At 39.8% G+C, this 24787-nt stretch overlaps 3 protein-coding genes across 3 annotated transcripts; 2 read left to right on the top strand and 1 right to left on the bottom strand.

Annotated features, from left to right (window-relative positions):
- Positions 1-10228: 10228 nt before the first annotated feature.
- Positions 10229-12719, top strand: LOC135138632 (uncharacterized). Its single transcript, XM_064068609.1, has 5 exons — positions 10229-10432; positions 10478-11488; positions 11585-11838; positions 12473-12529; positions 12584-12719. The coding sequence occupies exons 1-5, from the start codon at positions 10229-10231 to the stop codon at positions 12717-12719; spliced, it is 1662 nt and encodes a 553-aa protein (XP_063924679.1).
- Positions 12720-16611: 3892 nt separating this feature from the next.
- On the top strand, positions 16612-18216 carry LOC135138633 (ATP-dependent DNA helicase PIF6-like). The gene is made up of 4 exons (XM_064068611.1): positions 16612-16714; positions 16815-17006; positions 17058-17228; positions 17285-18216. The coding sequence occupies exons 1-4, from the start codon at positions 16612-16614 to the stop codon at positions 18214-18216; spliced, it is 1398 nt and encodes a 465-aa protein (XP_063924681.1).
- A 1020-nt stretch (positions 18217-19236) lies between these two features.
- On the bottom strand, positions 19237-21508 carry LOC135138284 (juvenile hormone esterase-like). The gene is made up of 10 exons (XM_064068223.1): positions 21410-21508; positions 21210-21347; positions 21015-21161; positions 20803-20956; positions 20569-20748; positions 20308-20513; positions 20075-20255; positions 19855-20027; positions 19531-19802; positions 19237-19471 (listed from the first exon to the last, which is right to left on the bottom strand). The coding sequence occupies exons 1-10, from the start codon at positions 21461-21463 to the stop codon at positions 19279-19281; spliced, it is 1698 nt and encodes a 565-aa protein (XP_063924293.1). The 5' UTR covers positions 21464-21508; the 3' UTR covers positions 19237-19278.
- Between the last annotated feature and the right edge of the window lie 3279 nt (positions 21509-24787).

Here is a 24787-nt window from a genome sequence, read left to right on the forward strand (position 1 = left end):
AATAAAATAATCAAATATTGCAATGAATACAAGTACCTAAGGATGAAAATAACACTGGACGGAACTCAAGACAAAGCAATAAAATAAGGAACTCGTAAGGAAGAGAAGCCAAATCCATGAAAAATGGAATACTATGGGATCCGCACATCTTAAAAGCGAACAAACATCGAATATACAACAGTATTGTGAAGAGCATCGTCACATATATGTAGCAGCGAAGTATGGCAATTAAAAGAAAACACTGAAAAAATGCCACTCATAACGGAAATGGACCACTGGAGGAGGTCGGCAGATAAATCGAGAAAGGACAGAGTACCAAATGACAGAATTCGAGAAATCATGGGGGTCACACATACAATAATTGACGACATCAAAACAAAACAGTTGATCTGATATGGCCATGCACAGCGAATGGCTGAAAATAGACTTCCAAAACAAATATTGACATGGACACCACACGGAAGAAGGAAAAGAGGGAGACCTAGAAGAAGTTGGCGGGAAGGAATTGATAAAGGATAAAAGAACGAGATCTACCAGAAGGGCTATGGAGAGATAGGGAAGAATGGCGGTTAGGAGTGGGAAGACGGTTTAGAACGTTTTGAAACCGAATTATAACCGACAGTGAGGAGATGACGTTTAACAGCGTTCTCCTCCAATATTACATCTGTAAGATGTTCGCTAAGATCTAGCGAAGCGAGCTGCGGCAAATTACTTGTGTCCTCCAAAGTGTAGATTGATTCAAATTTGAATGCAAAAATTTCAGAAATTTCGTTCAAGTCATTAGACAAGAACTGGAACTAAAACGTGCGGTGTAGAAGACTGTGTTACATATCTGTAAAACTGCTTTTTGTTTGGGTTCAGGGCAATTCTTTTTGTTCATAAGTTGCCTTATTTTGTCTTATTAACCTTAATTCATGCTACTTGAGTAAGTTCGAAAACAGATGCAGTCAGATTGAAGCCGGGTTAGCTTAAATTTTCTTCACAGCCTGTTTTTTTTCCTCAACATTAGTAACGTGGAGTTTTTGATCAAGGGTTCTTCGGATTTCAGCGATGATTTGTCAAATATGAATTTTTGGAGATATAATTCTGAATGATACCGGAAAAAATAGACCATTGAGAATCTATCGAACATGTTAGTGAGACGCAAGTCCGGCAACCTATGTGTTCCCCCACTATGCCGAAAGGTCGTACTTTCGTGCTCTTTGGGGAACCAACCATCGGACGGAAACAGCTACGAGTACTTCCAGTAATTCGTTCGGAAGATTATCGTTGTTCGCACGGACAGCATGACCAGTAGCACCTCAGAGTTTGATTCAGTCTAGCTTTCGGTGCTTCCGTTTTTTTGTGAGGATTTTTTCCCATTTATTATGTCGCAGATGACAATTTAATGGTGTTAACTGGCTCATTAATGCCATCTCGCGCTTGATTTACGACTCAGAAGTACTTGCGATTTAGATCATATTTAGTAGTTCCATAAGGGTTACGAAATTTGAACGCTCGTAAATCAATCGAATTTACGGGAGTTCTTTTATGGTAATTTTAGGGTACGCAATCTTTTTTCCCTTGCATCAGCTCGACTTATCGTGGAAACTTTTTTTATCTTTGTATTAGTGATGACTCATGAGATTTTAATTACTAATACATATACGGCCAAAAAATTTTAATGATAGTTGTAGATAATTCTGTTTACAAAAATGGTCAAGGATAAACTCATCTAACATTGCGATCTTAGAGTACAAATCAGGTTTTCATGAGAAATATTTTTAATATTTAAAATTGTAAAATAACAAGAACTAAATTTATCACTGAGTAAACAATTTTCAGTAAATTAGTTCTGTCAAGTGTAAAAAATCTCGCAGCTCTAAATTCCGGTTTGTTGTTGGTAATCACATAAATAACCATTCGTATGTTCCTAATTGATACTGTATTACTTCGACATTCCATATTGCACAGCAAAATTAAAAGTTTTTCATGTTCTTCCAAAACTAAATCGCATAAGACATCAGTAGTGATCACAGAAATCTAAAATATTACTTCTATAACTACTAAATGGAAACAAAAACTAGAAATTCACCCAAAGTATCAACAATGCCAAGGACTGAAAGATAATGCCTATTATATCTTCTCCAGTCTTCTGCTGGTATAAAGAACCATCATTTCTTATAACAATGTCTAGCGTAGATAACGTGTTCGAAAAAACAATAACTGTACATAAGAGGATATTTCAGCCAAATAAATAGTTAAAAGCGTTAACTGCAGTTTTTAGAGTCAAGGAATTACACTTCACTTTTTTAAGAAATGTTGAAAATTTTTTGACCGATATGTTCTGCCATATCTTATTTTTAATCATCTTATTTTGGTACTGATACCGTGACTTTATCATTTGTAAAAGTATGCACCAAATTAATGTACAGAATAATTGAAAATACATTTCTATGTACAAAATTACAAGCATAATTCCAATTTTCACACCAAAGGTTTTGACACAGAAAACACCTCCCAAAAACCCGAAAATAATTGCCCCTGCTTGCGTTGCAATAATTAGACTGTAGTATATTTTTGGACTGTTCCCTTTGTTTCTATACGTCGATTTCTTTATGTTACTTAACAATGTAACCCAATGAAATTTTCTATAAAACTTTAACATAATCTATACATATAAAATTGTTTGTCCTGACTGATTGATTCATCAACGCAGAGCCTAAACTACTGCAGCTAGAAACATGAAATTTGGACAATAGTTTCCTTTTGTGATGTAAACACCCACTAAGAAAGGAACTTGGGAAATTCCACCCCTAAAAGGGTGAAAAGCGGTGGTAAAGTTTGTACAGGAAGACTATTTCCTAACCATTTCTGTTGTAAATATTTACGTGAAACTTGGTATTAATGCTCTTCAATACAGATAACGAAACACGTATTTCAGCATTTTCCGAGATTCAACCCTTAAGGGGGTGAAAGCGGTGTGTAATTGTGTATGGGAAAAATATTTCTATTGTAAATTTTTGCGTGGAACTTGATATTAATGCTGTTCAACACAAATAATGTAAAGCGTATTTCAGTTGTACGTGGTAGGGTTATTGGAAAAATCAGTCTTAAGCTTTTAAAATTTAAGAAGTTGTATGGAAATAGAGAGACCGCGACGTCACCGAGTAAGCGACTGCGATGCGAACGCGGTCTGCGGACGCGTGAGACCAAACGGCGTTGACGGTTGTGTTTTATGTCACGAATTGTCCAAATATTTCCGATATGGTTGTAGAAATCTTAAACATAAACGGTGCAATGGTACCACATACTGTCGTACCGATTATTGGCGATGGAGCTTGCTTATTCCGAGCAATATCATACCTGTTATATGGAACTGAAGTTATGGCTCGGGAGGTGCGGGAGATAATAGTAACACACGTAGTAGAGCGTTGGGATGAGTTTTCCATCCTATCCCACGGCAGAGATGGAAATAATTTTAACAGTGCTGCTGACTACCTTGCCGAAATGTCACAGTCCTATACTTATGGCGGTTTGTGCGAATTAGTGGCTTCTGGACAAATATTTCCATATGTATTTGAGGTTTATTATAACGGAGAGTTGTATGAAAAATTCGGCATAGAAGAAAATCCCGTATGTAAATTGCGTTTTAGTACTTCACACGATCTTTCTAATGGGCATTTCGACGTTTATCAATCTTCTGAGGATCAATTAATTCCAAGTTTCATTTCTCAAAATGATACTGAAAAAAAGAAGCACCACCGGGCTAGATTTACCGACGCAACTAGAAAAAAACAGCTCAAAGATGCCGCTATCAAGTACATGCAACGTAATCCGGATGTTCATCGTAAGGCTGTCATGGTTTATCAACGGAAAAATCCAGAGGCTGTAACATGAAAATGTTACCACGATTTAAATAGCGCGCGCATTTAGAGAGTAGGGGGGTAGGAGATGGAAGGTTCGAGAAGAGCGTGGCTTTTTGGGGTTTGGAGACGGCGACGAGAGAAGGTCGAGAGAAAAAGACACGGAAGTTTTGGGGTGTCGTTGTTCACGAAAAAGGGGTGAAAAGTTAGTGTCAAGGAGAGGTGTCATCCTGTCATCCTGGTAAGTCTGTCGAACCGCCAACCTGGAGGTAAATTAACCGCGTTCATGGACTGCTAAACGCTACAACCAACCGAACTCCTGCCCACCACATTTTTTTGATTTCAAGTCGTAGTTTTTTTATAATGTACCTAATTAGTCGATTTAATTTATTTTATATTAAATAAAAAGAGCATTGGTGAAGTTGGGTGGTCTCAGTCCCCCCAACCCTCCTTTCCACCATAACGACTGAGTGGCGCCCTATTATTTTTGGTTAGGAAGAGTTTAGCAACGAAGTTGAATCCAAGGTAAGTGCAAACACCACGAGAAGAACCCGCTCTCCGAAAGTAGCACCGGCGTAAAAGGAAGATAAGAGGTTATACAAAAAATGGCGCCGTAACGTGGGGCCAGATGCGTTATTGACAGTGGTAGGTGGATTTACGACTTGGTTCGACTTCGTTACTTGTGAAATTCTATAAGGTCATAGGAGTTTGTTGAGGTATGGTACGGTGGTGTGGCAATTAGCAGCCCAAGTAATGAAATAGGTGGTGACAGACATTTTGTTGATGATATCGTGCGAACATAATTCTAATTACTCTGCATTTTAGACTTTGTCATCCTGACTTTGTCATCCTGACTTGGTTATCCTGACTTTGTACATCTTGAATTTGTATGTCTTGGCTTTGGATGTCTTATAACCATTTCACATTGGTGATATTAATATGGACGACACTTTTAAGGCAAGGTATTTACTAGCAGGTGAGCTCGATTATGAGTTGCGTATAAGGGGAATTGTAACCAAGCGTAGTAGTGATGATAAACGGAGGTTGTTGCAGCGTTCGGTTGATAAAGACATCGGTCGACCACTAGAACTAATTTTGGCGTATAAAGACCCGCAGTTTGATTACGAGCATGAAGTTGAATCAATTAATAGTACGATTGATAGTATTAAACAGTTGATGCCGGAATTTGAAGGTTCTCCTCAAGATGCTTTATTTAAACGGTTGCGAACGCGAATTGCTCATGCGACTCTTCGGGTTCTTAGAATTAAAATTCCTGACAATCTTTCTGAAAACGACGCTAAAGAAATAGTGGAGTTCCGTAACGAATCTCATGCAACGTGTGCGCTACTCGAGGCCGAATTGTATGATAAGGTAGAGACCACCGCATCGCCGCAAGTGTCTTCTCCGGTTGCTCCCGTTATTTTTCCGTCAGTAGTTCCTTCGCTTCCACCAGTTGTCAATACTAAATTAGTACCAATTTACAAGTGGGGGATTTCGTTTAGCGGTGAAGCCCAAGGTGTAGGGGTTAATCAATTTCTTGAACGTGTTGACGAGTTGTGTCAGGCCCGACATGCCACTAAGGATGATTTGTATAACTCAGCAGTTGATTTGTTTAGCGGAAAAGCGTTATTATGGTATCGAGCTGTTAGGCATAAATACGTAGATTGGGATTCGTTAGTGAACGCGATCAAGCAAGAATTTCTTCCTAGTGATTGTGACGATATTTTATGGGATGATATTAAAAATAGAATGCAGAGCAAGGGCGAGTCCATATCAATTTACGTAGCAGTGATGGAAACACTTTTCTCGCGCCTTTCGCGTGCTCCGTTAGAAATCACTAAAGTCAAAGTAATCCAAAGAAATCTAGGTTTAGCATATTTGAATCATTTAGAGATCGCGGAGGCAAAAACGTTAGATGAATTAATTAAGATCGGTAAGAAAATCGAGCAGATGCTTAGTTTGAGACAGAGATCTAAGGTTCCGTGTCGACAGTCGTGTTTGTTGGAAGCCGAGTTGGCTGGTGTACAAACACAACCTGTTCGGGATACGTTTAAGGAAAAATCTAGTAACGAGAAAATTTCTAATTTTGTGGTCCCTTCGAGGGCAGATGTACAACCTTTCGGTGAGGGTGAAGTGAAACAAGGCAAGGAAGATCCGCGGAGGACCCTATTAATCTGTTGGAATTGCCGACAACTAAATCATAGCTACCGCAATTGTGTGGCCAAGCGCGTGAAATTTTGTTACAAATGTGGTCTGCGGAACGTGACTGTATGTCATATAAATATGGTTCCTTCCAAGCTAAAGGCCGTGATCACCGCAGATGGAAAATCTCACTGTGTTGCAAGCGCAGTGGAACTGGAGATTGGGTTGCAAGGAAGGCGTCATAAAATTTTCTTCTATGTAGTACCTGATTTGATACATAAAATAGTTTTGGGGAGTGATTTTTGTAGACTTTTTGCGTTAAAGTTGGACTTTCGAACATTTTCTTATGAAATTTCAAGTGCGGGTTTAAATAATGGTCGAAAGCAGCCAAAAGTATCGCACGTAGGTGCAGTAGAAGCATCAACAGAGTTAAATTCGGATATCGATCAGTTAATATCTACGGATTTTGATGCGGATAGTCGAAAGAAAATAAAAGAAGTAATAGGGGAATTTAAAAAGTTTAATTACACCGATCAACTGAGTCGAGCTACAGTTAGTCCACACCGTATTGACACCGGAAACGCGCCTCCCTTCAAGCAGAGACAGTTTTGGTGGTCTCCGTATATGTTATCGGAATTGAATCGTGAGATTGATAAAATCTTGAAGCTTAAGGTTATAGAGCCTTCGAATAGTTCATGGTCCTCTCCGATTCCTTTAGTTAAAAAACCTACTGGGGAATTTAGAGTATGTTTTGATGGACGAAAGTTAAATTCGGTTACCGTGCGGGATAATTATCCTTTGCCTTTAGTAGATAGGATATTGAGCATGCTAGGTGACGCGAAATATATCAGTTCGGTAGATTTGAAACAAGCGTTTTGGCAAATACCGTTGGAAGAATCGTCGAAACCAAAAACAGCATTCGCCGTACCAGGGCGTGGTCTTTTCCATTTTACGGTGATGCCTTTCGGGCTCACTAATGCAGCTCAAGCTTTGCAAAGGCTAATGGATGAATTATTCGGTCCAGAACTAGAGCCGCAAGTTTTCGTATACTTAGATGACCTAATTATATTGTCGAAGACGTTTGACGAGCACTTGTCCGTACTACGCGACGTAGCGAGACGTCTGTCGAAGGCGAATCTTTCGATTAACCTAGACAAGTGTAAATTTTTTCGTCCGTCTTTAAAATATCTGGGTTTTATAGTGGACCAGCAAGGGCTCCGTACAAATCCCGAAAAGGTGGAGAGTATGGCCAATTATCCGGTGCCGAAAACGTCTACTGAAATAAAGCGATTTGTAGGAATGTGTTCCTGGTACCGCCGCTTCGTGCCGCATTTTTCGTCGTTGATAGCGCCGTTGAATTGTTTATTAAAGGGAAAGCGCAAACGTCAAAAAGTCGAGTGGGATGAAGACGCTGACCTCTCTTTCCGTAAGCTTAAAGAAGCGCTCGTATCAGCTCCTGTTTTAGCCAGTCCAAATTTCTCTGAACCTTTTACGATCCATACCGATGCTTCAGATACGGGTTTGGGCGGTTTGCTTACCCAAACCATCGAAGACCAAGAAAAGGTTATAGCTTACGCCAGTCGATCATTAAGTAAAACGGAACACAATTACAGCGTGACCGAACGTGAATGCCTTGCCGTGGTTTTTGCGTTAGAAAAATTCCGCCCTTATGTTGAAGGAGTACATTTCACCGTGATAACTGATCACTATTCCTTGTTATGGCTGAAAAAAATGAAGGACCCCGTCGGTAAACTAGCTCGGTGGAGCGTTAGGCTAAACCAGTTCTCGTTTGACTTAGTACACCGGAAAGGATGTTTGAATGTTGTTCCGGATGCGTTATCGCGTCTTCCCGCCGAAATTAGTTCTGTCGATACCGATACCTATTTAGATGTGACCGTGGATGATACTGAAGAAGCGTACGCCACTATCCGAAAGACCATTCTTGGCGATCCGCAGAAATACTTATCATGGAAAGTCGAGGGTAAATTTATTTTTAAATATTTTCCAAACAAAATCAATCTGACAAGCAATGTCCCAGAGTGGAAATTATTCGTTCCAGAAAGTCAACGCGTTAAGGTATTGCGATTATGTCACGATGAGCCCACTTCTTCTCATTTAGGCTATTTTAAGACCCTATCGAGACTTAAGATCCATTATTATTGGCCGAAAGTCCATAGAGACGTGCGTAAGTACGTTTTGAGTTGTCAAGTTTGCAGCGCTCAGAAAGCTCCAAATGTAAGTCGTCCGGGGATTATGGGGAAAGAAAAGATCGTTCAGTTTCCTTGGCAAATTATCTCAGTCGATTTAATTGGGCCACTTCCAAGATCGAAGAAGGGATTCACGTACTTGTTCGTAATAGTGGATTGGTTCTCTAAATACGTCGTCATGTGTCCTCTTAGAAAAGCTAATAGTCCTAGCATTGTGAATTTTTTAGAAAACGAAGTCTTTTTAGTATATGGAGTACCACAATTCATATTGGTAGATAACGGTAAGCAGTTTATCGGAAAGAATTTTGTTAGAGTTTGTAAGGAGTATAAAGTCCAAAAAATCTGGTTTACAGCCAAGTATCATCCACAAGCAAACCCTGTGGAGCGCTACAACCGTGTGATAGGGACGGCGATTCGATGCTATATTAAGGGTAACCACGAAAACTGGGATGCCGAGATAGCGAAGATCGGATATGCCATTAGAACCGCTGTTAGTGAAATTACTGGTTTCAGTGCAGCGTTTTTAAATTTCGGACGCGTGGTCCCGTGTACCGGAGAATTTTACGGGAAAGTCTATACCAAACCCGATATTCTTACAGCATACGACCGGGAGAAGTACGCTAGGGACTTGGAGAGTCTTCAAAGTATTTTTCAGGGGGTCATGAAGCGCTTGAATAAGGCTTATGTTAGGAACAGCAGAACGTACAATTTACGGAAGCGCGATGTTGAATTCTTTGTCGGTGATCGAGTGTGGAAACGGAATAAAGTACTGTCCAACGCATCCAAAGCGTTCGCCCAGAAACTAGCACCGCGTTATGTTCCGTGTACGGTACGGAGAAAGTTGTCTAAGCTTGCTTATGAGCTGGTGGATGAATCCAACGCAAATATAGGTGTTTGGCACATAAAGGACTTGAAACCCTTTATGTCGGCCGAAGATTCCGACGTCGAGTCCCAAGGTTAGTAGTTTTAGTTTCGGTTTGTTAACTTTCAATTTTCAGTTTAGTTTTTTTTTTCTTTTCTCTTTCTTTCCTTTTTGTTTTCATTGTTGGAATGATTTTCGAAACCCGATTTGCGACCTACCCAATTTGTGACTTTTCCCGGCTGTAACATTTCATTTTACCGCGTCATTCATATGACTTTCAGTTAATACCCGTTGTGTTATTAACCGTTCGGTACGCGCAGTTACCCAATTATAAAGACGAAAGCGAAAGTGTTCCCGACAACATATTTTTTTGTAATAAGGTGTTGCAATTTTATTTCATTAGAGGTTTTTCCGGAATTTTCTTTTTGTTAAAAAATATATTCGTTGTACGTCATATATTTTTTTCTTTTAGGAGGGGGGTAGTGTAACATGAAAATGTTACCACGATTTAAATAGCGCGCGCATTTAGAGAGTAGGGGGGTAGGAGATGGAAGGTTCGAGAAGAGCGTGGTTTTTGGGGTTTGGAGACGGCGACGAGAGAAGGTCGAGAGAAAAAGACACGGAAGTTTTGGGGTGTCGTTGTTCACGAAAAAGGGGTGAAAAGTTAGTGTCAAGGAGAGGTGTCATCCTGTCATCCTGGTAAGTCTGTCGAACCGCCAACCTGGAGGTAAATTAACCGCGTTCATGGACTGCTAAACGCTACAACCAACCGAACTCCTGCCCACCACATTTTTTTGATTTCAAGTCATAGTTTTTTTATAATGTACCTAATTAGTCGATTTAATTTATTTTATATTAAATAAAAAGAGCATTGGTGAAGTTGGGTGGTCTCACTCCCCCCAACCCTCCTTTCCACCATAACGACTGAGTGGCGCCCTATTATTTTTGGTTAGGAAGAGTTTAGCAACGAAGTTGAATCCAAGGTAAGTGCAAACACCACGAGAAGGACCCGCTCTCCGAAAGTAGCACCGGCGTAAAAAGAAGATAAGAGGTTATAAGGCTCACCGCGCTGCAGTGATGACTTACCAGCAAAATAATCCAGATGTTCATAGAGCAAGTGTTTTTAGGCATGAAATTTGCTTCAGTGGAAAGTTAAAGCTTTGTCTGGAATGATGTATGATCTTGAATTAGCTTATGAAACTGATAAAACTGTTGCCCTAGGTGCTATGACTCACAAATGCATACATTGTCTTGCTTATAAGTGGAAAGAAGAAGCTCCTGGCATGTGTTGCGCCGGTGGTAAAGTGCAACTTCCAACATTTAAACCCTTGCCAGAGCCTCTTCACAGCTTGATTATGGGTCTTCATCCAGAGCAGGTTCATTTTATGGATGGTATTAGAAAGTATAACAGTTGCTTTCAGGTGACGTCCTTTGGAGCTAAGAAAATAATGGAAGATGGTTTTATGCCCACGTTTAAAGTACAGGGACAGGTTTATCATTTGGTTGATAGCTTATTACCCTTGCCCCAACAAGATCCTCAATTTCTTCAAATTTACTTCATTGGTGAAGACGAGAGAGAGGCAAATTTGAGATGCAGCAATTTCTCTGGTGTGAAACCAAATCTGGTCAAACAACTGCAAGCGATGTTGCACGAGAAAAATTCATATATAAGGGACCTGAAAACAACTCTTCAAAAAGTACCCGAAGATTGTGAAAAATTTGAAGTCGTTATTCACGCTGATAGAAAACCAGCCAATGCTCACATAGGCCGTTATAATGCACAGACAACGAGTGAAGTTGCTCTAGTCATAGTCGGACAGCAGTTCGACAAGCGAGATATCGTTTTACAAAATCACGATAACAAATTGCATCGGATCAGCGAGTTACACCGCTCATATGACGCCCTGCAATACCCACTCCTATTTTGTTATGGTGAGGATGGTTACTCTATTGACATACCGCAATATGATCCTAAAACAAAAACATCTCTTCAAAAAACCATATCGGCGCTAAATTTTTATTCATATCGCATCATGGTTAGAGAAGAAGACGAAAATCGATTGTTATACTACCGTACTCTTTTTAGTCAATATTTAGTTGATATGTATGCGAAAATAGAAACGGAAAGATTGAATTATATCAGGTACAACCAAGCATACCTCAGAGCAGATAGTTATGTACATTTGAAAGATGCGATAGGAAGGCAGGACACCGATATTACTCAACTTGGTAATAGGGTGGTACTCTCTTCACCGTTTACTGGATCACCTCGATATATGCATGAAAGAACTCAAGATGCAATGACCTACGTACGCCATTACGGTCGCCCTGACCTTTTCATCACATTTACATGCAATCCTCAATGGAAAGATATTGCAGATGCATTGCTGCCTGGTCAAAAGCCACACGATCGTCATGACATTATAGCACAGGTATTTCATTTAAAAGTTAAAGCAATTATGTCACTGCTAACAAAAGGAAATTTGTTTGGAAAAGTGCGTTGCTTTATGTATTCCGTTGAATGGCAGAAGCGAGGTCTTCCACACATCCACATTTTGTTGTGGTTGGAGCAGCGAATTTCTGCGGTTAATATAGATAATGTTATCTGTGCGGAGATACCGGATCCTCAAAAGGATCCTATCCTTTATAAAATTATCAAAACCAATATGATCCATGGGCCCTGCGGAAATTTGAGGAAATCCCCGTGTATGAAAGGAGGTTGCTGTAGCAAAAAATATCCTCGAATTCTCCTGAAAGAAACCCAAACAGGCGACGACGGCTAGTAATAACTTTATTATGCACGAACAGGAATACAAATAAAGCGTTTCTTGTTTTTCAAGTATGCTAAAATGCTATTACAGCGTAGAAAACAAGTAAAAAGGTGTTCTTAAATCTCTAGGCCTATATAAATGTACATTGTTAACTTATAGTACCTAATAAAGAAAAACCTCCAGGGAGGACTGTATATAAAATACAATTAAGATGTTAGTTTTAGTACACTACTTATAAAGTATTAATCTTTAAGATTAAGATATTATTAATTAAGATGTTGATGTAAGTATGTAAATAATATAATTAAATTAGGATATAAATTAAGATGTAGATTAAGATGTAAATTAAGTTGTAAATTAAGATGTAGATTAAGATGTAAATTAAGATGTAGATTAGGTTGTAAATTAAGATGTAAATTAGGATGTAAATTAGTATGTAAATTAGGATTAAAATTTAGATTTATCTTAGATATTAAGTTATGGTATTAGCTCTTAAGATATTATAGATAAATATGATGATTACTAATAAGATGTAAATAAGATGTAAATAAGATATTAGTAATATTAAGATGTAGATGTTAGGCTCTTAATTAAGATAGTTTAAGAAAGTTATAAAATACATCCTAATACGCTTCTTTGTTTCAGTGTTCGTCGCTCCGTTGGCATCCCGGCTAGATCTCACACAGGATCGTCGTCAATCAGGTAAGCGCTCCTCAGTATATGCAGTTGACTTGCTAATCTCCCTTTTTGTTGTAGGAAACCAATCCCGAGGGTCCATACGGGATCTCCAGGCCTCAGAAACCGAAGTGTCCTCACCCCAGAATGCGATCCCCAGGCGATGCTCCCCGTGTGGCGAACGAAATTTTTGAGTGGTAAGTGGCGGTTAAAGTAGCGACGAACAGAAAAAGAAGGGGATGGAAACTAATTAGATGTTGTAGGTATATTGTTGGCGGCCTGCCGGAAGCGCTGCGTGGATGGAAGCTTCCAAACCCTCTTGATAAACGTCCTGTGGGCTGAGCAGCCCCACTTTAGCGTGGAGGCCACGCAGCTCCGCTTGAGGGTTGCCTTGATGTTCAGTTCGGCCTCTGTGGAAGAATTGCAAGCTGGCCAGATACCCCTAGCTCCAAGGATGACTGGGTGGAATGAGAACTCCGTATCTGGCCATTTCTTCTTGGCGGCCGCCAAAAATTTGCCGTTACAATATACCGCCTTCTTTTTGTTCCAGATATGCAGCATGGACGGGCCCGTTTCCCAGCTGATCTGCGCGTCGACTACCACCGCTTGCGTGGGACATTTGAAGATTACGAGGTCCGGCTTATAGAGAGTTCCGTCCTCATGCCGGACTCGCGGTTCTTCTTCCACTCTCCATCCCTGCCGTGAACAATGGGCCGCCACTTTTTTCACCACGGCGTCGTGACGAAATATACGTTCGTCATGCGCCACCGGGCACGCTTGGAGTATATGACATATCGTTTCATAGGCTGAACACCCACCGCGACATGCTCTAAGTTCTACGGGGTTTGATGGAATACCTACCGTTGGAAGGTTTGCCGTTCTCAAATGGATCGCCCGTACCCAATCCCCGGCGCTCCATCCGGCTGGCTTGGTATCAACCCAAGATCGCGACGACGAATCCTGGCTCGCAGCGGTAAATCCCCTTGAAAACACACCTTGCCTTACTAACTGTTTGTGGCCACCCTCAGGAAAGTGTTCGAGCATCTTGCGAAGTCGAATCCTGAATGCATCGATACGTCTCGACGCCAGCATAGCCAACACCACGACATCTTCAGCCGCCCTATTCTTGAGACCATCCAGCCTACGCAGAAGTATTTGGGGAACGGAAATCGACAACTCGCACACTCCTAATCCGCCCTCCCTTACGGGGGCGTGGATAAGCTCATTAGAAGTGTGCAGATGTAAGTGAAGAATCTTTTTCGTGTACTGCCGATTAATTCTGTCTAAATTCCCCAACAGGTCCTTGGTAACCCTCGTCCCCATCAGAGAGTGAAGGATTCTGGGCAAAAGGAAACCCTTCAGGAGCGAAAACTTCTGCATCGGCTTCAATGGCAGCGCCACTAAACGCTGCAGCCAGACTGGGTAGTTGGTGAGGCATGGCTTCAGCTGGCCCTGGCTACCGTACTTGTACCCAAGGTACCGAAGTGGATTAAGGTCCGAGACGTGCGTCACCGCTCTTCCCTGAATATTAACGTCGGTCCTTGTGACCGGTATGACAGCGTCCCTGATTCTCTTCTTCACAAGCACATGACACTTGGTAGGATTGACTTCCATGCCCCTGCAACCAAAGAACTTAACCGACTTGTCTACCAACACTTGCAGGTTCTTTTCGTTCTCCGCCAGCAAGACGATGTCGTCAGCAAACGCTAACACCGAGCATCGCACCCCGCCTGCCATCGGACATCCCAGATCCGAAGCAGTGAGATCGTCAACCAGCTCGTCCAAAACTAGGTTAAACAAGATTGGACTCATCGGGTCACCTTGCCGAATTGATGTTAACAGGGACTGAAACCTCATGGCCAACGCTGAACACCGTGGAGGAAGAAGTGAGCGTAGCTGTTATATACCCAATTAGGTAGGTAGGCGCCTGTACTCTACGCAAAGCTCTCATAATAGAAAAATGCGATACTGAATCGAAAGCTTTGCGCAGGTCCATGGACATCACGCTCGTACCTAGCCTCGCTTGGGTCCTATCGTTGACCATGTTGTCCAACACGAGGGAGTTGGCAAGGCAACCGTCGGTCTTCGTGAAACCCCGCTGGTTGGGATTCAAACTGGTCATGTTAGTGAGGCGTTGAGCAAGGGTGCGATGAAAAAGACGCTGGACGGAAGAACCTATCGTGATGGGACGCCAGTTGGTGGGGTCGGATCTGTTCTTTCCTGGTTTTGGGATCAGGACAGTCCTCATCCGCCTCCAGTCGAGTGGTTGGTACCTGCTAATTAAGAGGATGTTAAATAGTATCGCTAACAGGTTGTTACTGCAGCGATTCACAGCCAAGACCGTTACTCCATCGCTGCCGGGAGCTGATTTTGGCCACCCCCTTTTCGACTGTGCGATCTCATCCGGAGTAATAAGGGAGAAATCCTGCGGAAGAAGAGAAGAGGATTTAGGGACAAAAGCGTGGTCATCAGGAGGAGACGCAGATTGAAACATTCGACCGTGGACCAACATGACGGATTCCATTGAGGGCCATACGGGGGGTACATCTAGGGGCTCTCCAGAAACTATTTTATCTGCCAGGAGTCTTCGATTTTTTTGGTAAATATCCTGGATCTTCTTATATTCAGCTGTCCTCTTCTGATTTTTATTTAAGACCTTTGGAGTAGCAGGAGGAGGTTTGGCCTTCACAGGTCTTGTCTTCGCTCTCTCGTCAAATGGAAAAAATAACAGCAAGGCTTCCTCGGCAATTTCGGCCCACGAGTCTGGATTGTCTGCCGAAATCCTGCCCATCCATTGCCGTATGGGATGTCTTTGATGATGCTGTTGGTTAACGACATCCTGCATGAGAGTGAGGATGGATTTAATGGGGTCCCCCTGAATTTGAAGAAGAGGAACCGATGGAGAGGAGGCCAAAGGCGTAACTGGTGTCGACAAACTCTCAATGGTATGTAAGGCGTCCGAAGTAACCTCCCCCTCTATACTATTCTCGGTCCATACCCTCAGGTTGCGCTGCATATAATCTTGGGAGAAATCTGGAGAGACCATATTTAGGACGCTGTTAACCGTATCCCCGTCGAGTTCTCCTTCGTCAGACGCTTTTTTTTTAAGATGATCAAAGCAACTTCCAGAGGATGTAACGCAATTAAATGTGGAAAGAGATTATGATGCTATATATATAAATATCGGCGAAGAGGTCCCGCGGATGGTGGATCCACGGTTAAAATCCATGGTGTAACCCTAGTTAATAGATGGGTGGTACCGTATAATCCAGTTTTGTCTCGAACTTTTGCTGCTCACATCAACATCGAGTATTGTAACTCTGTAAAATCTATTAAATATATATGCAAATACGTCAATAACGGATCCGACCAAGCCTCATTTGGTCTTGAAAATGACAATGATGAGGTCAAATTATATGAAAGTGGTCGATATATTAGCAGCTCTGAAGCTGTTTGGAGAATCCTGGCCTTTCCTATACATGAAAGATTTCTAGCTGTTTTTCATCTCGCAGTGCACTTGGAAAATGGCCAGCGTGTCTATTTTAATCCTAACGACTTCAATAATGTGACTGAAAAGGTAAATAATCCACAGAAAACTACTCTTCTAGCATTTTTTGATCTTTGCAAAACGGATAATTTTGCAAAAACCCTTCTCTATGTTGAAGTCCCTTCATACTATGTGTCGAAAAGTACTAAATTTGAGAGACGAAAACGTGGAAACAATGTTGATGGTTGGCCGGGAGTCAAAAAAGATCAAGCTACACCGTCCACCCTAATAACGCCGAATGTTACTACCTTCGTCTTCTTCTTCATCAAGTGAGAGGGCCAACATCATGCTCGGATTTAAAAACTATTGATGGTGTCGTTTATCCCACATACCAGTAATCATGTAAATCTTTGGGTTTGCTAGAAGATGACAAGCAGTGGAATGCTACAATGGAAGAAGCTGCTCTTACTGATTCTCCTTTTAAGCTACGAGACCTGTTCTCAATTTTGTTGATATTTTGCAAAGTAACAGACGCTTTAAGTATATGGGAGAAATATAAAAACAGTCTGTCGGAGGACATAAACGTCAAGTGCAGTCAGAGTGTCAAGACAGTGTTCAGATTATGAATGAAGTGTACAACAAGTGTCTGATTTCCATTGAAGGTACGGTTTTATCTTTAGGAGGACAATGTTTAGAGTATTATGGTTTGCCTCAGCCTGTAAGACGTGAAGAAGTCATACAACAGAGACTATCTCAGAGAGATTAGCTATGACACACTTTTATTGGCTCAAGTAGTATCCAACAACGAAAGTTTATTAAATACAGAACAATATCAAATTTACAACCAAGTTTTAGATAGTATCGAGAATGGCACTGGTCAAGTATTCTTTTTGGATGCTCCTGGAGGCACGGGTAAAACGTTTCTTTTAAAATTATTATTGGCTAGAGTACGAAAAAATGGCGGGATAGCCTTGGCAGTTGCTTCTTCTGGCATAGCAGCCACGTTGCTGGATGGCGGTAAAACAGCGCATTCTGCTTTTAAATTACCCTTAAATCTAATGCGTGTAGAGACACCTCTGTGCAACATTTCAAAGCAGAGCAATATGGCGCAAGTCTTGAAAGAAACAAAACTTATAGTATGGGATGAATGCACTATGGTGGGCCATAGTGCATTCTCGCAGAGTTTTACTGAGAGCTTCTACGCCTCCTTTATGGGTAAAGGAGGCGTAGAAGCTCTCAGTAAAACTCTGCGAGATATAAGAGAAAATAGTAGTTTGATGTTACGGTTCTCTTAGCTGGAGACTTTCGACAAACCTTACCCGTCGTACCAAGGGGAACACGAGCCGATGAAGTGAGGTCATGTTTAAAATCATCGTATTTGTGGCCCCAAATTAAGAAGCTCGCCTTAAAGACAAATATGAGAGTACTTTTAGGAGATGATGCTACCGTTGGTGAGTTTGCACAGACTGTGCTTCAAATAGGAGATGGAAATTACCCTACAGTTGATGGTAAGATTATTATACCACCAACTCTGGCTACGGTAGTAGAATCTCTTACAGAACTAACCAACAAAATTTACCCCGACATCATCAATCTCAAGGCAAAACCCATAGACTGGTTATGCGAACGTGCTATTTTGACTCCCAAAAATGATAGAGCGGCTGGTATTAACGATCTTTTGTTAAAATCATTTGAAGGAGAAGAAATTCAATATAAATCCATGGATTCGGTAGTACAAACTGATGATGCTATAAATTATCCAGTCGAGTTTTTAAATACGCTTAACCCAGCTGGTCTTCCCCCTCATAATCTCACACTTAAGATTGGCGCACCAGTTATGCTATTAAGGAACCTGAACCCTCCAAAGTTATGCAATGGCACCAGATTGCAAATAACGGCTCTCCACCGGAATGTTGTAGAGGCCACGATAATCACGGGATGTGCTCAAGGGGAAAAGGTATTCATACCACGAATACCTTTAATACCGTCAGAATACCCATTTGAATTCAAAAGGTTGCAGTTCCCCCTGAAGGTCTGCTTCGCAATAACTATCAATAAAGCACAAGGTCAAACATTGAAAATGGCCGGAATAGACCTGCTGGAAGACTGTTTTTCTCATGGACAGTTCTATGTGGCCTGTTCCAGAGTGAGTGCCGCGAGTCGTCTGGTAATTCTAGCACATGGAAAGCTTACGACGAATGTGGTATACAAAGAAGTACTTTGTTAGTAACAAATTAATTTTGTTCTTTGTTATAATTTTTTATTTCCGTAATTGAAATAAATAGAATATATGTATTAAGTATAGTTACTATTATATTATATTTTTGTTAGAATAGTTTTGTTTCACATTACGAAAGAAAACTTTTGTCCAAATTTCATGTTTATAGCTCCAGTAGTTATGTTGATGAATCAGTCAGCCGGACAGGACAAAAACTTTTATACATATGTTGTTATTATTATTAATGAATCCTCCACAAACTTAAAAAATAATATAAATTGAAATCAACAAATAAATAAGGAGATGAAAAATAATGTGTCCTAATTGCGAAATCCACGCAAGCAGAGCTGCGGGTAACAGCTAGTAAATATATAAATCAATTGTCCGTAATATGCAAGAACTAAAAATAATCCCACATTACATTGTACTAATGTTAGTTTTGTACAGAATAGTCTGGTTGCATAAACACTATAAATAAGAACCATACTTATGATGAAAAATATAAGGAAAGCAGACACATTATGAAAGCAACTTTTTTTTCGATTCCGATTTGTTGATAAAGGTGTGAGGCACAAAATATTACCGCAGCTGAAAATAAAATCGATTATTTCTAATTCCATAGTTTTCAGCAATTGAAGTAGTAGCTATTTTTTATTTGTGAAATTGACTTCTCTTTGAAAGATTGTATTTGTAGAGTACAACATTTAACACTATATTTTGGGTATCATAAAATATTCAAATGCAATTTCAATGTGATCAATATTGTCATTTGCGTTAATCGGTAGACAAAAGTACATTTATATGTTGTTTACCAATCTTAATTTCTCGTAAACCTGTACAGAAAATATTTTTTGTTAGATTTCAAAACACATTTCGTTTAATTTTGACCTGAGAGGGCCCCTGGATATGAAAAAATATCAAAATTTTCCTTAATGATAACTGAAGTTTGCATCAAACAATTGGTGGACTACAATTTCAAGGTTGAAAACGTGCCTAAAATTAAATAAAACTTCTTTGTAGATATGGGATAACATTTTTATAATTCTGTATCTAATTTCATTACCACATATACTAGTACGTGTCAAAATCATCATAACCTAAACTGTCATATAGCGCAACCCACATAGCAAAAGCATTTCCCTTCGGATGATCCTCGACAACAAGATTTTCCCCAATGTCCAGATAAAAGAAATTTCCATTCTCAGTAGAAACAGCAGGCCAAGTAACATTTTGCAACAGTTCTAGTGGCTCTGGAGTTGGATGTCTAGTCAAAAAACAGAGGTACAAATTTTAGGAAAATTTTAAAATATATTCAAATCTTACTGGTACTTAGCAAAATTAGTCCACAAGGTAATCAGTCTCTGACGTGCCAACAAATCCTCTTCTGGATAACTGTTATCTGTACAACTAGTACCACTGCAGAATATATAACTTAGTTCTGAACCATGCCCCACATTGCCAGCATCTTCATAAGGAGATTCACTATGAGCAAAACTTCCATCATATGAAAATTGATAAAAATATGTTTCGGCAAACTGAGAAAAAATCTCCTCATGTTTAATCATTGCTCTACTGAGAAAGGTATCGCTGCCGTACTACAAAATGTATTGACTTTTTTAGACAAAACTTGTCTATTCATAAACGTACCCTAACAGCACCTCCTAAGTCATTTGAGAATGTTTCTCCTCCCGTATATATCTCTCGGATTAGACGTCCCATTTCAGTGAGACTATCCGCATCAGTAATCTGCATATCGGCAGGAACGATAACATCTAGATTTTCGTCTATCGTTGCTGCAATATCGACAAGACTCTCCGGATCTAAAGACCATACAATAACACAAGTCCAAATCATGTAGAACACAAACCTTGATACGGTCCGATTTTTTCTTCAGACGTAAAACCCATAAGAACTGGCACTTTCAGAATGTTACCAGCTTTTAAAAGACCATATTGTTTCCGAGTTAGAACTGCATCGGGATTTTTAACTTCAATTACAGGTGCGTAAGGACGCCCTGGTTCTGTTAAATCGTCCCAAGAGTTGCTTGACTGAATTAGAACTGGTTTTAGCAAGTCTCTTTAGTTAGGAAGACTAACTTACAGCTGCATTGTACTGATTTGCTGCTTCATTCAAATCTTCAGCATCCAACGTCAGCAAAAAGTCAAGTAGCGCTTGAGAGTCGTCACTAGATTCAAAAGTAGAGTTTAAAGTTGCTGCTGTTCCAAAAGCTACTTTTCTTGAATTTCGTTGGAACATGCCTGTACTGAGGAAAGTTCCACTTTCTAAAATAGCACCTTGAAATAAACCTGAAGTTCCAAAAAGAATTAAGGGCTTGTGGAGTTTTAAAATTTGTAGCGTCACCTGATGACTCCTGATTTAACAATTGATATGCACAAGAACCACCTCCTGCACTTTGTCCAAAAATGGTAACTCTTTCAGGATCTCCTCCGAAGAGGTGTATGTTTTGGTTAGTCCACTTTAGAGCTAATAGTTTTAAACCAGCATTGCCTGGTATTACTTCGTCCTGTGTTGACAGGAAACCTATAATTTATTTTTAGTTAAATGTGCAAAATTCTATGTGTTTGCCATCGATACCAAAAGGTCCCACTCTATAATTCATGGAAACTAAAATAACATCGTTATTCACGAACAGGTCGGGTGGATTATTTGTAGCAGATCCTCCCATGAACGCTCCTCCATAGATCCAAACCATGACGGGTAAAAGTTCTTCGTCTCCCTCAGATGGAAGCTAAAATTCTCAAATTAATTGTTATTAGTAGTTAATTAGATTGAGATTAGTTAATTACTTTCGGCGTGGCAACATTAAGGTAAAGGCAATCTTCTGACTGATCAACACCCGGCATCGCTCGCATCATCATTTTCATGTTATAGCACGAAATATCTAAATGAGTAGTATTAAGTATACCTTCCCACGGTTCAGGAGGTTGTGGTGCCTATAACATCTTTGTAAGTTTTAAATTGGCTGACGCATGATCTCCTACTTTGAATCGTAGATCTCCTATGGGTGGAGCGCTATATGGTATTTTTTCGAAAGCGTAGTACGCTTTATTTTCAGAGGTTACATCTTGGCGACCTTGTATTTGTCCATCAGGTAGTTGGATCAGAGGATCTTCTGATGTCTTTATAAGTCAAAAATAGAGTTATCGACGAAGGCTGTTGTTATAATAATGAAGTTTCTTACCGAAATTACAACTTGTGCGAGAGTAAGACCCAGTATTAACATATATTTATCCATTGTAGTGGTTATGCACTAACTGCACGAACAGAAACAAAATATATGTATGGTTGTTGATAACAGTTATTTTTATATCGAACTTTAGATGATAATATCACAACGGTGAGTATAGTACTCGTACATTTCTGCTTATCATAACATTTGGTATATTTCCAAGATATGTACTGTTTATTTTAATCTACCTGAAACGATTATTGTTCTTTATGTTTACGTTAACAAAATTGTGAACAATCGTGAACTGATTAAAAAAAAATATATGAGGTTTTGGTTCTAGAGGGATCTAAAATTCCACGGATTTTGATGCATCAACTGTTCCCCAAATTCGAGAGTCTTTTAGAAGCTATCAGTATGTTGTCTTTAGCAAATCTTGTCGTAATTTTTAACGATTTCATCACTCGACGCCAGAGAAGCGTGGAAGAAAGTTCCTATATGGACAAGAAATCATTTTCTGTAGAATTTGTGAAACTTATAGGCATACTGCAGTTAGTTTTAAGTATTTGGAGTTTCCAAATTCACGTGTGGGTTGGTGAAACGACCCCTTTTTAAATTATCCTTACATTTCTTTGAACTCAAATGAGACACATATGTGAGTTTGAAGACACTATGTATTCATCCATATGCTTTAAAGTTAAGCATTAAAAGACTAAGAGACTCTAACATTCGCTTCGATAACCGAGCGAATGTGTTGCACTCGTGTGAACTTCTAGCATTGTTAGATGAAGTTTAGTTATTCTTCAGATTGAGCACTTCTTGGTTGATAAGCTTACCTGAAAAGAGGTAATTGGTGTTTCATTAAAGAGCAGGCAACCAGTAAAATAATGCTGAAATATCGACCGTTGCCTATAAGTGAACCTTCCTAACATTAGTTGTTATGGCTTCATCTCAAAGAGAATTGCCTCAAAATAGATCAAAAAAGACATCGGGAAACTAGTTCAGCCTAAAAATGTAATCTTTGGTTCCAGAATTACCAATAATCGAATGTGTTGTGGTGACCGAATTTAAATCACGAAAAGGAAATCGTTAAACATAAGCAACCAAATATGCATGTCTAGTCTAATGAACGTAGCGCTTAGGGGTTAGTTTGCATGATCATTGAGTTAGATGGCAGCACGTAGCGCTAGGGTGATTTCAGTTAGAGGGTTGGTAGAGAGAAGCTGCATGGCGTAGAATGATTTCATTCTGCATGTGCCTGTGAGAGTGTAACCACGTGGTAAGCGCTAGGTTTAAATTAGTTGGTTTGGTAGTTAACAAAACGGTAGGAAGCCTTTGTTTAATGACAATCAAACGTATTTTTCATAATGATACAGTTGTCCCCAACCCGCGCGGTTAATTCTTGCGGCCTTTTAATCGGAGAAATGCGGACTTCCGGTCGAACGCGAACACGTGCTGTAAATTTTGTTTCATTGTTTGTAAATTCACCAATCAAGCTAGTTTTTCTTAATACTCAGCTAGAACAAACACAATTTAACAATCAGGATTATTTAAATAAACCATTTGCTAGAAGATTTCATGAAATTCACTTATTAGTCAGGAAAAACGCCTTATGTTTAATTAGGAATAGGTCTCTGGCTGCATATACGTAAGTGTTACATTATAACACTTGTAAATTCTTCACACAAGATTGCTAATAGTTTATTTACGGCAGTTAAACAAGTTCATTATACTGCGAACTGGCGGGGGGGTTATGATATTTTCTTCCCTTAGGTGGTTATCATCGTTAACATGATGATCGAGGCAATTCCTCGCAACGATTTTAAAATTTACATCCCCGAGACGCTTATTCATCGGAGCGATGATTGGATATTTTTGTGTTTGTTTATTATGTGTTTTGTTGGGGTAACCAGTTCGTGGTATTTTAAACTCTCAAAGTAAATTATTTTTGAAGTAACCAATCATTTAGATCATGATATAATTTGACGTAACGTAAACTCTTTGTTTGAACCGTTGATAAAGTGTGGCGAATATTAATCTCCTGTAGATTTTGTTAACTCTGCAATTTTCCACCTCATACTATATTTCTTAATCTCACAATCTTAACCTCAGTAATTTTATTTGTTGTATAATTTTAATGGAACGTAAATTTCATTTTCGACGGTTTTAACCTCACATAATATTTCTATTTGTACAAGTTTATTTCACACCAGATCTTTTGTTTCATAAATCCTTGCTAAGTTTTGTTTTGTAAATACTTTGTTGATGAATGTTTCTATCCCATAAATAGTTTGATGTCCAACTTTAATCTCACATAAGAATTTTATTTGTTGTTTAAAATTTCAGAAGATTGTATGGCGAATCTAAACGTTGTTTATTGCTCTTTGAAACACTTGTTCAGTTGTTGTTAACATCAGAGTTATAAGAGACTGAATATTTTAAAATGGAATTGTAGGTAAATAACACATAACTCGTAGTGTACGTGGGGCGCGCCACTCCTTCTCAGACTGACGGGATTGATCGCGTCGTCTGCACAAGTCCGTGGGTTTGTATAGCGTCAGGGGGCGATCGCGGGTTTTTAACGCTGCCGGTTTCGTGTTAGCCGAGACCCAACTACGGATCTGCGATCGTAACCGCCTCGTTTCGCAGGGCACGTTCGTAATGGAGATGTGCGTGTGAGCAGGCTTTGGTGTAGATAGAATCACCGTCGTGGGGGGAGAACAGTGACGATCAGGAGTCCCAACCTCTACTCGCGCTACACCGCCCCCTCTGGGTATTTTGTTGTGCTCGTAAATGAAATTGATATATATTTTGTTCGACCGCCACACGCCTGTAATAACGTGTGTATTTGCATCCAGTTACTTGATTCAGTTTTTGCTTTATTTTATTAAATTTGTGATATTCAAATATTTGCATTGATTCCAAACAGATGTATAGAATTTCCGTTTGTTCGTTTTTCATATGTGTATGTCTGTCAATTCGCGAGTGTTTTTCTTTCATATATCTTAAGGTGTTTGAAATGTAATATGTCCGGGAATAAAACAAAAAGGGGGTTTTTGCGCTGAGGAGTAAATCTTCGTAGCGTCTTTCCTCCTGTGAGGGGGGTGCCGTACTCCCCCCTCCAAAACAATTTTGTCTATTATTTGTTGCGCTCTCAACTCACATGCAGTATATGCTCACTTGTATGAAAGAACATCTTCCCGCCATTTTTCAAAACCAAAAAAAAAACACACAACGTAGGTTCCTATTTGTTAGAGGATCACAGCCAAGGCCCAACTTTTGAATTTTTAAATTTTGCGCGGGCCTTTCAAAATGTTTCAAGGTCAAATTTAAAAGGCAGGAAGTTTAGGTTATCAGAGTGTATTTACTTGGCAAGCAAAAGTTTGGTAGACC

This window comes from Zophobas morio, unplaced genomic scaffold (assembly GCF_036711695.1).
Source record: "Zophobas morio isolate AGI-343-1 ecotype UQ-CSIRO unplaced genomic scaffold, CSIRO_AGI_Zmor_V1 ptg000030l, whole genome shotgun sequence".
NCBI classification, from domain to species: domain Eukaryota; kingdom Metazoa; phylum Arthropoda; class Insecta; order Coleoptera; family Tenebrionidae; genus Zophobas; species Zophobas morio.